Source organism: Danio aesculapii, chromosome 21 (genome assembly GCF_903798145.1).
Source record: "Danio aesculapii chromosome 21, fDanAes4.1, whole genome shotgun sequence".
In the NCBI taxonomy this organism is placed as follows: domain Eukaryota; kingdom Metazoa; phylum Chordata; class Actinopteri; order Cypriniformes; family Danionidae; genus Danio; species Danio aesculapii.
The window spans coordinates 22,629,008-22,642,598 of NC_079455.1; the positions used below are offsets into that span (position 1 = coordinate 22,629,008).

General features: G+C 33.9%; 1 protein-coding gene across 1 annotated transcript; it reads left to right on the top strand.

Moving 5' to 3' along the window:
* Positions 1 to 1,531: 1,531 nt before the first annotated feature.
* On the top strand, positions 1,532 to 13,480 carry zw10 (zw10 kinetochore protein). Its single transcript, XM_056446595.1, has 16 exons — positions 1,532 to 1,741; positions 4,077 to 4,211; positions 4,319 to 4,420; positions 4,608 to 4,685; positions 4,861 to 5,020; positions 5,489 to 5,644; positions 5,736 to 5,930; positions 8,726 to 8,862; positions 8,951 to 9,133; positions 9,212 to 9,447; positions 9,531 to 9,602; positions 9,682 to 9,845; positions 11,316 to 11,446; positions 11,551 to 11,682; positions 11,758 to 11,960; positions 13,090 to 13,480. Exons 1-16 carry the CDS (start codon positions 1,637 to 1,639, stop codon positions 13,211 to 13,213), a joined length of 2,313 nt encoding a protein of 770 aa, XP_056302570.1. The 5' UTR covers positions 1,532 to 1,636; the 3' UTR covers positions 13,214 to 13,480.
* Positions 13,481 to 13,591: the final 111 nt, after the last annotated feature.

Genomic DNA, 13,591 nt, shown 5'->3' on the forward strand with positions numbered 1-13,591 from the left:
TCCACCAAATGCTAAACGCATCTTAACTAAATACATTCATCATATTTACACCATAAATACACAAGAAATCCAAATCTGGTTCACACAAAATGGACTCTAGAAATGTCGGAATGCTTTTGTTGTTCATGTCACAAAGAAACATTTGCTTTGAAGTGACAATCATTAGATGTTATTTCAAGTTTCAATTTCTAGTTTGTTTGTACAGCTCTTTTCACGATAATTACTGTTTCAAAGCAGCTTTACGAAAAGTTCACATTATTGCATTACAGCCAAACTCAGAAATGTTAATACTATTATTTACCATAGGTTTATTATGCTAATAACTCATTTATCCATTTTCCTTTGGCTTAGTCCCTTACTTATCAGGGGTCGCCACAGCAGAATGAACCACCAACTATTCTGACAATTGTTTTATGCAGCGGATGCCCTTCCAACCACAACCCAGTACTAGGAAACACCCATACACTCTCGCATTCACACATGCACTCATACACTACAGCCAGTTCAATTCATCCAATTCACCTATAGCGCATGTCTTTGGACTGTGGGGGAAAGCAGAGCATGCGGAGGAAGCCCACGCAAACATGGGGAGAACATGCAAACTCCACACAGAAATGCCAACTAGTTCAGCTGGGACTCGAACAAGTGACCTTCTTGCTGTGAGGTGACTGCTAACCACTGAGCCACCCGTTACTAATAACTTTAACTAATTAACTAGTAACTAATAACTTTTTAACAATTAAAGTTATTATAAATATAGTTAATCAGCAGTTATATAGTATAAAAGTGTATTAGTATAGGTATAAATCAGTATATAATTTTAATATTTTGTCATCATAATTAGCCTACTGGTTACAAAATGAAAATTGTAATAAGGAATGTTATTTTGATAATTTAGGCAATGTATTCTGACATCTTTTAGGATATTTAAAATTACTTTTGGCCTATCCATGTTTTTTGACTGTATGTGTTTGTGTTTTTAATTTGTCCCCATATTCAGAAGTATGGATCATTTGTGATGATTATAAATATTATATATTGTGATTATCCAAAATAAAGAAATATGATACACTATCAAATGAACTGCACGAATGTAAAAAAAGTAGCCTAACTGTATCTGATTATGAACAAAATGTAGCATAATGGCTACCCAACTACCCCAACACAGTTTCACATTAATGTACCTATCTATAGCAAAATCTTTATCTTTATTGGTCTATCTATTTTTTTAAAATATTATTTTGTCTGGATAATTTTTAGTTGTTAAAGTTTAAACTAAAATTGTTTTAAATATTCAATTTATTTGAATTGTTCATTGTATTTTGAATTTATTTAAAACATCAGGCTGTTTAGACTGGCTCAACAATGAATTGAATATATTTACTAAACAGACAACTGATCGTCTTGTCTAGAACATGTCCTATTAAAATGACCTAATAACTTAATTTTATAGTTTATAAGCACTTCACTGTGGACAAAGCGAGCATTTTCAACCGCCCCTTTTCAAAATCAAGTACAGCTTTTCCCTTCCAGCCAAGTAGCAGCAGACTCCCAGCATCCCTTGCGCGCGGAATGGCGGGTAGTGGCATGAAGAAGTAAACTAGCCTGTATATTCCCTGGATAGCCCGTTACCGTCATGTCGTCGTTTGTGACAGAAGTGCTCGCCAGCTCAGGTAAACTGGAGAAAGATGACCTCGCCTGCAAAATCTCCAAACTATCACGGAAAGTGGAAGAAACTAAGGTAAACTGTCATGTTTAGCTAGCCAGCTGTCAATAACGAAAATAATAGCAACAATACAGAAACTTCTATATTAATATAACACGTGTTAATTTGATGTTCAAAAGATTTTGATTTGAATACGTTATTGTTATGGTGTTCAAAAAAGGTTGTTTTGTATGTTTGCACACTTAATAGCTTGTTTCTATTGTTAGCATAACGTTACATTGACCGTTAACTAAAGGTCTTAAAGTGAATGAACGCCTTTTTCGTTGCATACGAAGTTATTTTAGACTGCTATCGCTTTATTATGCTTTGTTGGACAATGAACGCTAGTGTTTTAGTGGTAAACAGAGGAGTACTGGTGTGACATTGACTGGCTGACGTGTCATGCTGCTGATATCATTGCCAGTCTCTGCCAGTCTGAGCTCTGACTTCAGACAGATTATGTTATTAACCCGATTTTACGCTACAATGTTTTCTTTTTTGATTTTGAGACATTCAAAGCGATAAGAACATCTGTCTGGGTCGGTTTTATTTGATTAATTTAATGTTTTGTTAAAGCCATCTGATTTATTTTCACATTATGTGCCAAATATATCAAGATTATGAGATCACATTCAGACCATTTTCATGTAGTTTAGTTAAAATGCTTATGCAGTTTTTTTCAAATTTGCATTAACTGAAGTTATCGTTTATATGTTGTGTAAGGATTTTCTTTCAAGCATCAAAACAATAAATGTACAAGACATGCACTATACAAGACATAGGAATGCAACTAGAACTGCACGATATTGGAAAAATCTAACATTGCGATATTTTCTTATTCTGCAATATATATTGCTATATGAATTACACTAGATGTTAAGGCTGGGCTGATAAACGATATTATATCAAATTGTGATTAAATTTATGTCAATAACAATGATCAGCTCTGGACTTTTTTACTCTGTATAAGAGCCAATCACACAGCAGAAATGTGCAACAATGGAAATCTAAAATTGTGTTGATATTAGAGATGTATTGAATTTTTGGCCACTGAAAATTTATCGGCCGAAAATATGTTATGCCATTTAATGGACCCTCTAATTTTTGTGGCTTCAGTCATTGTTGGGGTACTCTTTTTAAATCTGGAAGCATTAACAACTTATATCATTATCATTTAATATGGAAAATAATTTTCGAGATTGCATTTTTGCCGAATCGCCCAGCCCAACTAGATGTGTTGATAACTATTTAGAAAGAATTTATTATATTAGATTGATTGGGAAGATTCTGTAGTAGAGTCTATAAGCATCAAGTATAAGAAACAATCTACAAGCACAAATAAATTTAATAAAGAAAAAGAAACTAATTAAATAAACTGTGTTTTATTGTTTTCCAAGGAGTCAAACGGTATTCAAGTATACTGTAATTGAAAATTCAAATGTAAAATAATCCTGCATAGTCTTTATTTTATAAACAATTCAATAATGTTTTTTGTTATTATTTTGTCAGTTACAAATGGTATATTTCTTATGCCTGAATGCTCTTAAAACCCTCACACAGTCAGTAGCAACGGTATAGCAGAAAATCTTGGCGGTTTTAACACCTTGTCTTGTTCAAACCACGTTATACCTTGAAAACGGTTATCATCCCTTGCCTAAGTCCAACTCAACATTGGGTACAATCGCGATGTGACTATTGCGAATGATCACATTGCAATAACGATGCTGAAACTATATATTGTGCAGTTAAATGTTACTACAGTTTTATTAATTTCATTTTTTGTTCCTAAAAAAACAAATCATTTGATGACATTATAAAACTATTAAACTTCACATTGGTAATAATTGTCATTTTAAATCTTTGTACCTTATTTTACCAATGTTCCTAAAGCTATCAAGTTTTAAATAACTTAATTTAGTTTGATGACTTTTCTATATTTAATTTAGTAGAAATCAGAATTTTATTTTTACATGAACATATCTGTTAAGTTGAATAATGAATCATTATTTCACTCATATTTTGGCATTTTATTTTAAGAGATGTTAATTAATACATTAAAGTAGACACTTAAGGCTGCACAATATATCGTTTCAGCATCGATATCGCAGTGTTTGTGTCCGCAATAGTCACATTGCAGGATATGCAATGTTGAGATTTGTGTAGTCATTTGTAAAGAAAGACTTTATTATTTGAATGCACTTCAGAGGCATTTCTAGAGAGTGTAAAGCATCCGGGCACAATTTAATTAATTTGATTAATCATTAATCATTGACCCATGCATAAAAACTCTAGAAGTCAAATTATTATCTAAAACTGTTATCATTTTATGCTTTCTATGTGAGTTGAACTGTTCTTTTTTTTCTCAAAACAGGAAGAGGTTACGGACATGATAAATAAAAAATATATTGAGTTCATACCCAGTATGGAGGGAGCAGAAGAGCTTTTAGACCAGGTTGATTCCGTTTCCAAAGACATTGATTTATTAAAGAGCTGCATTGAAAATGAGGTATCTTTTATTTATCTCTATTAATAAAAAAATAGCATGTCAGTTTTAAATAAAAGGAGTGATTGTGGGATTAATTTAACACATGAGGCAAATGTTTGCATTTACAGGTTCAGCAGAACCTTCATGATGCTGTAACGGAGTATGCCAAGCTTAAACAGCAGCTAGAGAAAAACACTGCAGTCATAAACCTGCTCCAACATCTCCAAGAGGTAAAGCTGCAGGGAATTTGTATATGCTTACAAGGTTTTTATAACAATAAAGCTAGCTTAATGTCTTAATAGTTTACATCACACACACATGCTTTATCTAAATAAGCTCACAGTAATATGCTTAAGTAAAGACCACATGGTTTATGTAACAGGGAATGTTCTCTCATGATTTAACATGCTTTTAAAGTTTGACACAGCAATAGAAGAATATCACAGGGCCTTGCAGGAAAAGAATTATGTGGTTGCCGCAAAGCAACATGGAACAGTAAGTCGCATTCAACAATAAATTCATATGACCTGTCAATTTAATTAACATAATTATTAATAAATACTTTTTACCTCTTCCATATTAATTGGCATTTAATTGAATTATTATTTGTTGAACAGTCATTTGAATTAGTGTACATGGTTATAAACATATTCCTGCTTGCTTTGTACAGGCACGAGCTTGTGTTGATGCCTTGAAAACCTGGAAAGACACAGAGTTGCCTATAGTGCGGGCCCTCAGTTCAGAAATCACAATACAGAGAGAGAATCTCATCTATCACCTTGGAGAAGAGTGGCAGAAACTGGCAGTCTGGAAACTTCCTTCCACTAAAAGTAACGCTACAAAGTCACATGACATGAAAAGTCACCCTCTCTCAATTCATTATATTAATCTTTTTGTGGTAACACTTTATAATGATGGTCATTAATGTTAGTTAATGCAATTACTAATTAACTAGGTATGAATACTCTCATAAAGCATCAATTAATCGTAGTTCAACATTTACTAATGCATTATTAAAATCCAGAGTTGTGCTTGTTAACATGAATGCACCATGAGTTAACATGAACTAACTTTATTTACCTTAAATAGCATTAACTAATATTAACAAAGAAGAATTAATATCGTAATAACTGGATTACTAATAGTTTATGTTAGTAAATACATGAATATAAACTAATGGACCATTATTTTAAAGTGTTACCTTTTTGTGAATGATGGTTTTAATTTTTACCTTAAAGTCTTAATCAAAATGTCATTCCAGTGAAATTTGACTTTTTTTTTCTGTCTTCATGTTTTAGCCGAGCTCACTGGTGCAAAATCATTCCTGAAGTCTGCACTTCATTTGAATAAAGGAGGATCTAAGGTGGATGAATCTGTCCCACATGCTCTTCTGTCCAGCATTCTCCAGGCCCTCTCCATTCAAGGAGAACTTCATAAAAAGATTAAACTGTTTGGTAAGGCTTGGTGTTACATCCTATTAGTACATCGGCAATGATTTATTAAATATTTTTATATTAGTTAACTGTGTTTTGTCTTTACTTTTAGGGCAAGTGTTGTTTAAGTATATACTGAAGCCGCTCATCTTATACCCTTCATTGGTGGTGGAAGTGAGCAGTCAGCCGGAGCAGGGTGCTGTCCTGAGCCTCCAGTGTATAGAAACCAAAGCAGAGCATCCAGATCCCAGCCAAGTTTACACCAAAGTGCTCACTGTGCTCAAGACGTTGCATGAACACCTTTTTGGTACGTCTAGAAATCGTGTGAAAATAGATGGCGATCCTGTGTACTATAGACAATTTAATCATGATGTTTAAATCCAATGCATACATTGTCTGAGAGGTTTGATATATGGGAAATGTTGCCAAATATTTTCTTGATTAAAAAAAAAAAAGTAAAAAAATGAATTGACAATATAATATTAATTGTAAATATAATATTAAGTTAACCTCATTCAAGACCGTATTTTAGAAGCAGTTAAATAAAAGATTTACCATATGAAATTTCCATCTATTATTATTATTATTATTAATTCATCTGAAGTAACTTGTATTCTAAAATAATTAATATCAAGCAGTGCTTCCCAGAGGTTTAAAATATACTTGCGGTGATAGCCGGATTGAAATACCCACAGCACATAAATATTTAATTGTATGCGACAAACAAAACATAATTTGACACTATTTCTATTATTGTCTCATTTAAACTTTTTTCTTTTCAATGGGTTAAAGTTAAAAAAGACTGTTGAAATTTAAAGAAAATCCACTAGTTCTACTACTTTTATGCTGTTTATGAGCCATGTGCACCCACTGACAGGTAAAATCTGCTCCTCTCTGTCTTTTATTCAAGTTCTGGTTGCTTTACTGGCATGACATTTTGTACAGTATTGCCAAAGGCTTTTAAATGTATAAAATATATAATATATTGACATCATCAAATTAATAAAATATACAGCAAATGAGAACTAAATGACAAAAAAGAAATAAAAACAGACATAATCTTTAAAAATTATGATAATTACAAAAATAAATGTAGATTATTTAAATAAGGCAAATGAGTTGATTGCCCATTTCAAATGGTGTACAAACATTCTGCAGCCAATTTAGATGTAATTTCCTCCTCTCAGAGTGTTTAGTAAGGTCGTTTAGATTAATGAATTAATTATGTAATGTCTCTCTCTTGCAGATGTGCGTATAAATTTAACGACAGCTTCGAAAACGAAAGCAAATCCAAATCCCAGACATTTTAGTAGATTTAAAAACCTGGCTGGACACAAAAAGGTGCGGGTCTCTGGGTCTGCAGAGCACGTGAGACTGTCTGTGGAAGTGTTGACAGTTCTCGTGCACACAGAATGAGCAGTGTGAAATAGCTAAAGAAGAGAAGATTTTCCACTATTTAATCGCTTGTAGATGTTTGGTTATATTGGGCGGATACAAAAAAAAGTGTTAAAGGATGATAATAATAGTGAATAAAAAGTGTGTCACTAAAAATACTTGGGCGGCTGTTAATATACAATTAAAGTGAGAATTATTAACCCATCCACCCCCCCCCCCTCCCCCCCCCCCCCCCCCACCCGCCTTTGATTTTTATTTTACTTTTTTTTTTTTTTTTAATTATTATTATTTTGATTTTTTATTTTTTTTTGTCAGATGATGTTTAACAGAGCAAGGAAATTTTCACAGTATGTCTGATAATATTTTTTCTTCTGGAGAAAGTCTTATTTGTTTTATTTTGGCTAGAATAAAAGCAGTTTTCCATTTAACCAGTTTTAGAAAAAAACAAACATTTTAAGGTCAAAATGATCAACCCCTTTAAGCTATATATTTTTTCGATAGTCTACAGAAGTTACCTAGTTAAGCCTTTAAATCTCAATTTAAGCTGTATAGAAGTGTCTTGAAAACAGTCAAATATTATTTACTGTCATCATGGCAAAGAGAAAATAAATCAGTTATTAGAAATTAGTTATTAAAACTATTATGTTTAGAAATGTGTTGAAAAAATCTTTTCTCCATTAAACAGAAATTGGTGGGGCTAATAATTCAGGGGGGCTAATAATTCTGACATCAACTGTACCTGGGTAGCCCGCCCAAGTAAAGTCTATGAGTGGGAAGTCAAGAGAGGCACATAAGAGTTTGTGTAGATTTTCAGTTTAGCCTTGTATTCATTGACACTTGACATTTCAATTTAATTCAGTTCAATTTACCTTTATTTGTATAGCGCTTATACAATGTAGATTGTGTCAAAGCAGCTTCACATAGAAGGTCACAGTAAATAGGAACAGTGTAGTTCAGTTTGTAGTGTTTAAGTTCAGTTCAGTTTAGCTCAGTTCAGTGTGGTTTAATAATCACTACTGAGAGTCCAAATATTGAAGGGCAAATCCAACGATGCGCAGCTCTACAGATCCCGAACCTTATTTATCGAACCGAACATTTATATTAAATATTGTTTGTAGTGTTTTCCACTATAATTTCAGGGGGGGGGGGGGTTATTAAATTTTTTATACTTGTATATTTAAATGATTTGCTGTGGTGTCAGCGGAGCTAAGATACGTGGTTATGGTATTTGTAAATATTATAGTATTTGTTTCATTTATGGCTATCAGTAGTCTGGTTTACTACAGCAGCATTTCCACTTTAACTTGTAATAGACTTTTTTTTCACAAGACTGTTATGATGCGTTTAACAGTCATCAGCATTTTAAATCTGTAAGTTTTTAATATAATTTTTTTTTCTTTTTTAAATGTATGTATAATTATATGTATTTATGTATGTATTATATCATTGTTCCATTAAATTACACAAAGCGACTATTTTTTTCTTGTTCTGAAAGTCTTGATAACACCATCATGGAGTTTTGCCTTTATTATTTCAGCAAATGGGATTGTAAAAAAAATATTTGTTATAGTCTCCTATTCACTTTGCTCTAAGTTTACCCAGAAATATGAAAAGGGTCCATTCAGGAATGTGGTTGAAAACACCAACATCAGGCATTACATTCCAGCAGGCTTATGATGACATTTCCTTTTGTTTTCTTTTCATCAGATGTGTCGGTAGATGAAAAGAAAGTGTCTGAAATTTTAGGAGGTCTGATATGGGAGGAGATGTCCGAGTGCATTATTCGTGAATGCTTGGTTCATTCCATTCCAGCTAACAGCAGTCAGCTAGCCGAGTATAGCGAGGTAAGACTGCACGTCCAGAGATAGACCTGTCAGCAAATGTCAACTGTACAGTCAGTCTTTGTAATACAATATTCAATTGTGTCCTCAGGTCATCAAACAGACAGAGGATTTTGAGAGCAGTCTGAAAGAGATGGGCTACCTCGCAGGGGACTCCACAGACCTTTTAAAATACGCCAGGAACGTCAACTGCCACTTCGCAAGCAAAAAATGCCAAGATGTCATCGTGGCTGCACGGAAACTGATGACTTCTGAAATGCACAACACAGTGAAAGTAAGATGCCTTTAATATAATGTAATAGTCATCAAGCTATGAGAACCTGTTATGAGCTTCTTTGTGCTCTTCATTCAGATCACTCCGGAATATAAACTCTCAATCCCAAAACTACCGAATCCTAGCGGAGGAGAGAAGGAGAGGAAGGAGTCGAGTAAAAGAAGTGGCCATTATGATCAGAGTCTGGAGAATGAGAAGCAGTTGAGTCCTAATACTCTGTGTCTTCCTGTGTGTCGCATTAGTGAGTCTGTGCAGCAGCTGATGGACTTGGCCATACAAACTCTGTCTGAGGCGGTGGGCAGCTCCCCCCAGTGGTAAGCAGCAAGTATTGCATCCACTAGCTACAACTAGAAGCTGGAATTCCTGAGTGACATAAATCTGTGGTGTCTTTTTTCAGCGGGGTCCAGCTTTTCTATACCGTCCGAAACATTTTTCATCTGTTCTATGATGTTGTGCCTACTTATCACAAGTAAGTTGGTGTCTCTTTTTTTATAGTTGTATTACAGTCCATAGTTTTTTTAACCATTTTTCTATTTTTTATGACTTAGGGATAACTTCCTGAAGTTGCCTCACTTGGCAGCCATCCAGCACAATAACTGCATGTTCATCGCTCACCATCTTTTAACCTTGGGTTTTCAGTTTAAACCTTACCTTCCTTTGAAAGATGGAGTGGCTTATTTTGTAGATTTGGTCCCAGGTTTCAGAAGACTGGGTAAGTTCACATTGGCATGGTCTATGAAACTACTGAAGTGTTTGAGAACAGCAGTTTTTGTTTTGTTTTTTACTTAAAATTATATTGGATTTTTAAAAAAATGTATATAATATAGATTTTTCTGAAGTAAAAAAATTGCTATTTGGCTTCATTTATCTGCAAGTAAAATAATAATAAAAGTTACTTTTACTAATTGTTTTGTAAATGGGTTGAAATCTTAAATTTAGGGCTAAATGATTTAAGAGCTTTACTGTAATAACTTATTTGAGCTTGTAAATGAAAAAGTGTATTTTACAAGAACATTTTCTTATATAAGAATTTTCTGATATAATTTTGTTTTATTACTTTTAAATGATTTGTTAATTATACATTTCAAAGTAATCGAATGCAATAATAACCAATCCAAAGTAACCTTATATCAACAGGTAGCTAGAACAGGGTGTCCGCGCAGTATTAAAAGTTGATAAATCAATCATGAGAAAATTAAGACCCTCAAAAGGTATCAAAAAGTCTTAATCATGTTTTTGCGAGGTCTTAAATTTTGTTTAAGCGTTATCCAAATTGTTTAACTCTAAAAAAGCATAAATAAATGTATTTTCCTTATAATATTAACAATGGTATGATCGATCCAAGCGATAGGTTTGGGCTGGGGCGCATCCGGCCAAACTCCTACATCCAGGTGATGTCACGTAATTTGCGACAAACGCAGAAAGGTGGTTTATTAAGGTGGTTTATTCAACTGTTTATTAAGTGAAAGGTTTGATACTGATTAGAACTTGAAGTGGCGATGAGGTCTTAATATTTTGAGACGGTCTTTAAAAAGTCTTAAAAGATATTGACTTTACCTTTAGGATTCCTGCATATACCCTGTAGAAAAATAGCAACATATGCAGCACCGCTTTTCACAATCTTTTCATATTCTTACATGGAGCTCTTTATACTCGTATTTAACTAGTCATGATGATTGCGTTTCCATATATTGTGCACGGTTTACTCAACTATAATTAGGGGCTTCTTGAACATTATTTTATTTTCAGCTTAGTCCCTTTCTTAATCAGGGGTCGCCACAGCGGAATGAACCGCCAACTTATCCAGCATATGTTTTAAGCAGTGGATGCCCTTCCAGCTGCAACCCATCACTGGGAAACACCCATACACACTCATTCACACACATACACTACGGACAATTTAGTGTACCCAATTCACCTATACCACATGATTTTGGACTTGTGGGGGAAACCGGAGCACCCGGAGGAAATTCATGCCAACATGGGGAGAACATGCAAACTCCACACAGAAATGCCAACTGACCCAGCCGATGCTTGAACCAGCGACCATATTGCTGTGAGGCGATTGTGCTACCCACCGTGGTGCCCGCTTCTTGTACAATTATTATTATTTTAAAAATTTATGGCAATTTAGATACTCAATAATAATATAAGATGTCTGTTTTTCCTGTGCTTGAACAAGGTGCTCTGTGCTTTGTGGCACAAATGAACGTTCAGAAAGCAGAGATGTTGGAGAGACTGTCCACTGCTCGTAACTTCTCCAACTTGGATGATGAAGACAATTACTCTGTCGCCAGTAAAGCTATCAGACAAGTATGATCACACACCACAAATTCATTCCTCCTGAATAGACCATTATAGTTTTTTCTTATTTTCTGTACCAGTTGTGCCAAGTGTTTATTTATTGATGTCTTCAGGTTATTCATCAGCTGCGGAGGTTAGGAAAAGTTTGGCAGGATGTCCTACCTGTGAACATATACTGCAAAGCCATGGGGACTCTCCTCAATACTGCAATATTAGAACTGATTAATAAGATTATGATGTTGGAGGTAAGGCAATGCACAATGCTGTTTCCCCCCCTTTTTTGTGTGACACCATGTTTAACCCAAGTGCTCTTATTTCAGGACATCTCCAATGTGGACGGTGAGCGACTGCGAACACTGTGTCAAACCATCATAGAAGAGGGACCACTAGTCTTCAATCCACTGCCGGATGAGAACAAGAACAAAAAATATCAAGAAGAGGTTCCTGTATATGTAAAGAAGTGGATGACGTTAAAAGAGATCTCCATGGTGCTAAACGCTAATCTACAGGAGATTGTGGACAGGTGATTAATTTATTAAATCTGTTATATTTATTATTCACACTTTAATTTCGCTGTTATTACTTTTTAAGCCATATTGGTAACACTTTATAATAAGGTTATTGTAATAATAAAGGAATTAGTTAATGTATTTACTAACAAGAACAAACAATAAAGAACACATTTAATACAGTATTTATTCATGTTAGTTCATGAAAATACAGTTGTTCATGTTAACTCACTGTGCATTAATCTTAACAAACAAGAATTTGGATGTTAATAATGCATATAACATAGTAATGCAGCTATTTCAGTAAAGGTTAAACTATGATTAGTAAATGCTGTACATATGTTTTTAATTCAGGGTGTCTGCGGGGTCTTAAAGTATTAAAAGTTAATAAATCAATGTAGAGAAATTTAAGACCCTTAAAAAGTATTAAAATGCTATTTTGCAGGGTATTAAATTTGATATCATTTTTGATTATGCAATGTATGGTTGTATGCTAAATTAGCCTGAATTAAATGTGTGAATATCGGGATGCTGTGTAGTTAAAATCAATGAAATCCTGCTATATTTGACATCCTGCTGCTTTGTTTACTGCAGTAACCAGGGCAACACTATTAATTCTGCAGCCATATAGGCGCTAACCTGCTGAATTAGCCAGATTTGTATTCAGTAAATGAATAATGGTTTAGTTTTGGATTAGTTTCTTGCACTAATATTTAGTGAATATTCTGTAAGTTAAAATCTGGCCAGTGTTTCCAGTTTAAACCTAAAGTGGTTATAAGGTCTTAAAAGGTATTTAATTTCACTCTTATTCCTGTAGACACTCTGTAATTAATTCATGTTAGTAAATATATTATTTAACTATAACTAATAAAACCTTATTGTAAAGTGTGTCCGCCTTATCTAATTCTATTCTCTTATTTTGGACTGAATTGGCTCATTACATAATATTGTTAGATAATTATTATTATTTGTGTTTGTACAAGTTTATGCTTTGAATTTTTTTTATGTTGGCACTTTTATAGTGTATATTTAGCTATGTATGAAGTAGCCAGGATGTAGGAAAAGTGGATACAAATGTGCTAAAATAGTCAATTGGTTCAACTGTAGGGCAAATTATCCATGTTTCTTTTCTTTCTTTTTTAGGTGGGCAGAGGGCAAAGGGCCTCTGGCGGTGGAGTTCTCCTGTAATGAGATGAAGAGCCTCATCCGAGCCCTGTTTAAGAACACAGAGAGACGAGCAGCGGCCCTCGCTAAAATAGTCAAATAAGCAACCAAAAGACCAATGCACTTCTAACGCAACATTATGCTACACGAGGCTTTTTCTTGCATATAATGAATATTCTATTTTTCTATTTTGCTGAAAAATGCGTTACAATAAATGCTGTTCTAAGCACATGCCTGTTTTATTTTGTTATCAGTTTATGCTCGAAAAATAGCTAAATAAACTGCTGCTTTGGCATGTAAACTTCTCTTAGGCTGTCGTAAGTGTTTCAATGTACAATTCAGCCAAAGAATAAAGCTGGCATGTTTTAAACCTGCATGAAGTTAATCTGTGGAGCACAAATCTAAATGTTGAAATGGTATAGTGATGTATATGACATCCTCAAATCATTCACTTTAATAATGTGTTTACCACAGTTAATTA

What these genes read in the sequence shown, in the direction of transcription:
- zw10 (XM_056446595.1), top strand. Translation starts at nt 1,637, where the DNA reads ATGTCGTCGTTTGTGACAGAAGTGCTCGCCAGCTCAGGTAAACTGGAG. An exon ending in TAAAAAGATTAAACTGTTTG is followed by an intron (nt 5,645 to 5,735) that starts GTAAGGCTTGGT and finishes CTTTACTTTTAG; the next exon opens with GGCAAGTGTTGTTTAAGTAT. An exon ending in ATAAGATTATGATGTTGGAG is followed by an intron (nt 11,683 to 11,757) that starts GTAAGGCAATGC and finishes CTCTTATTTCAG; the next exon opens with GACATCTCCAATGTGGACGG.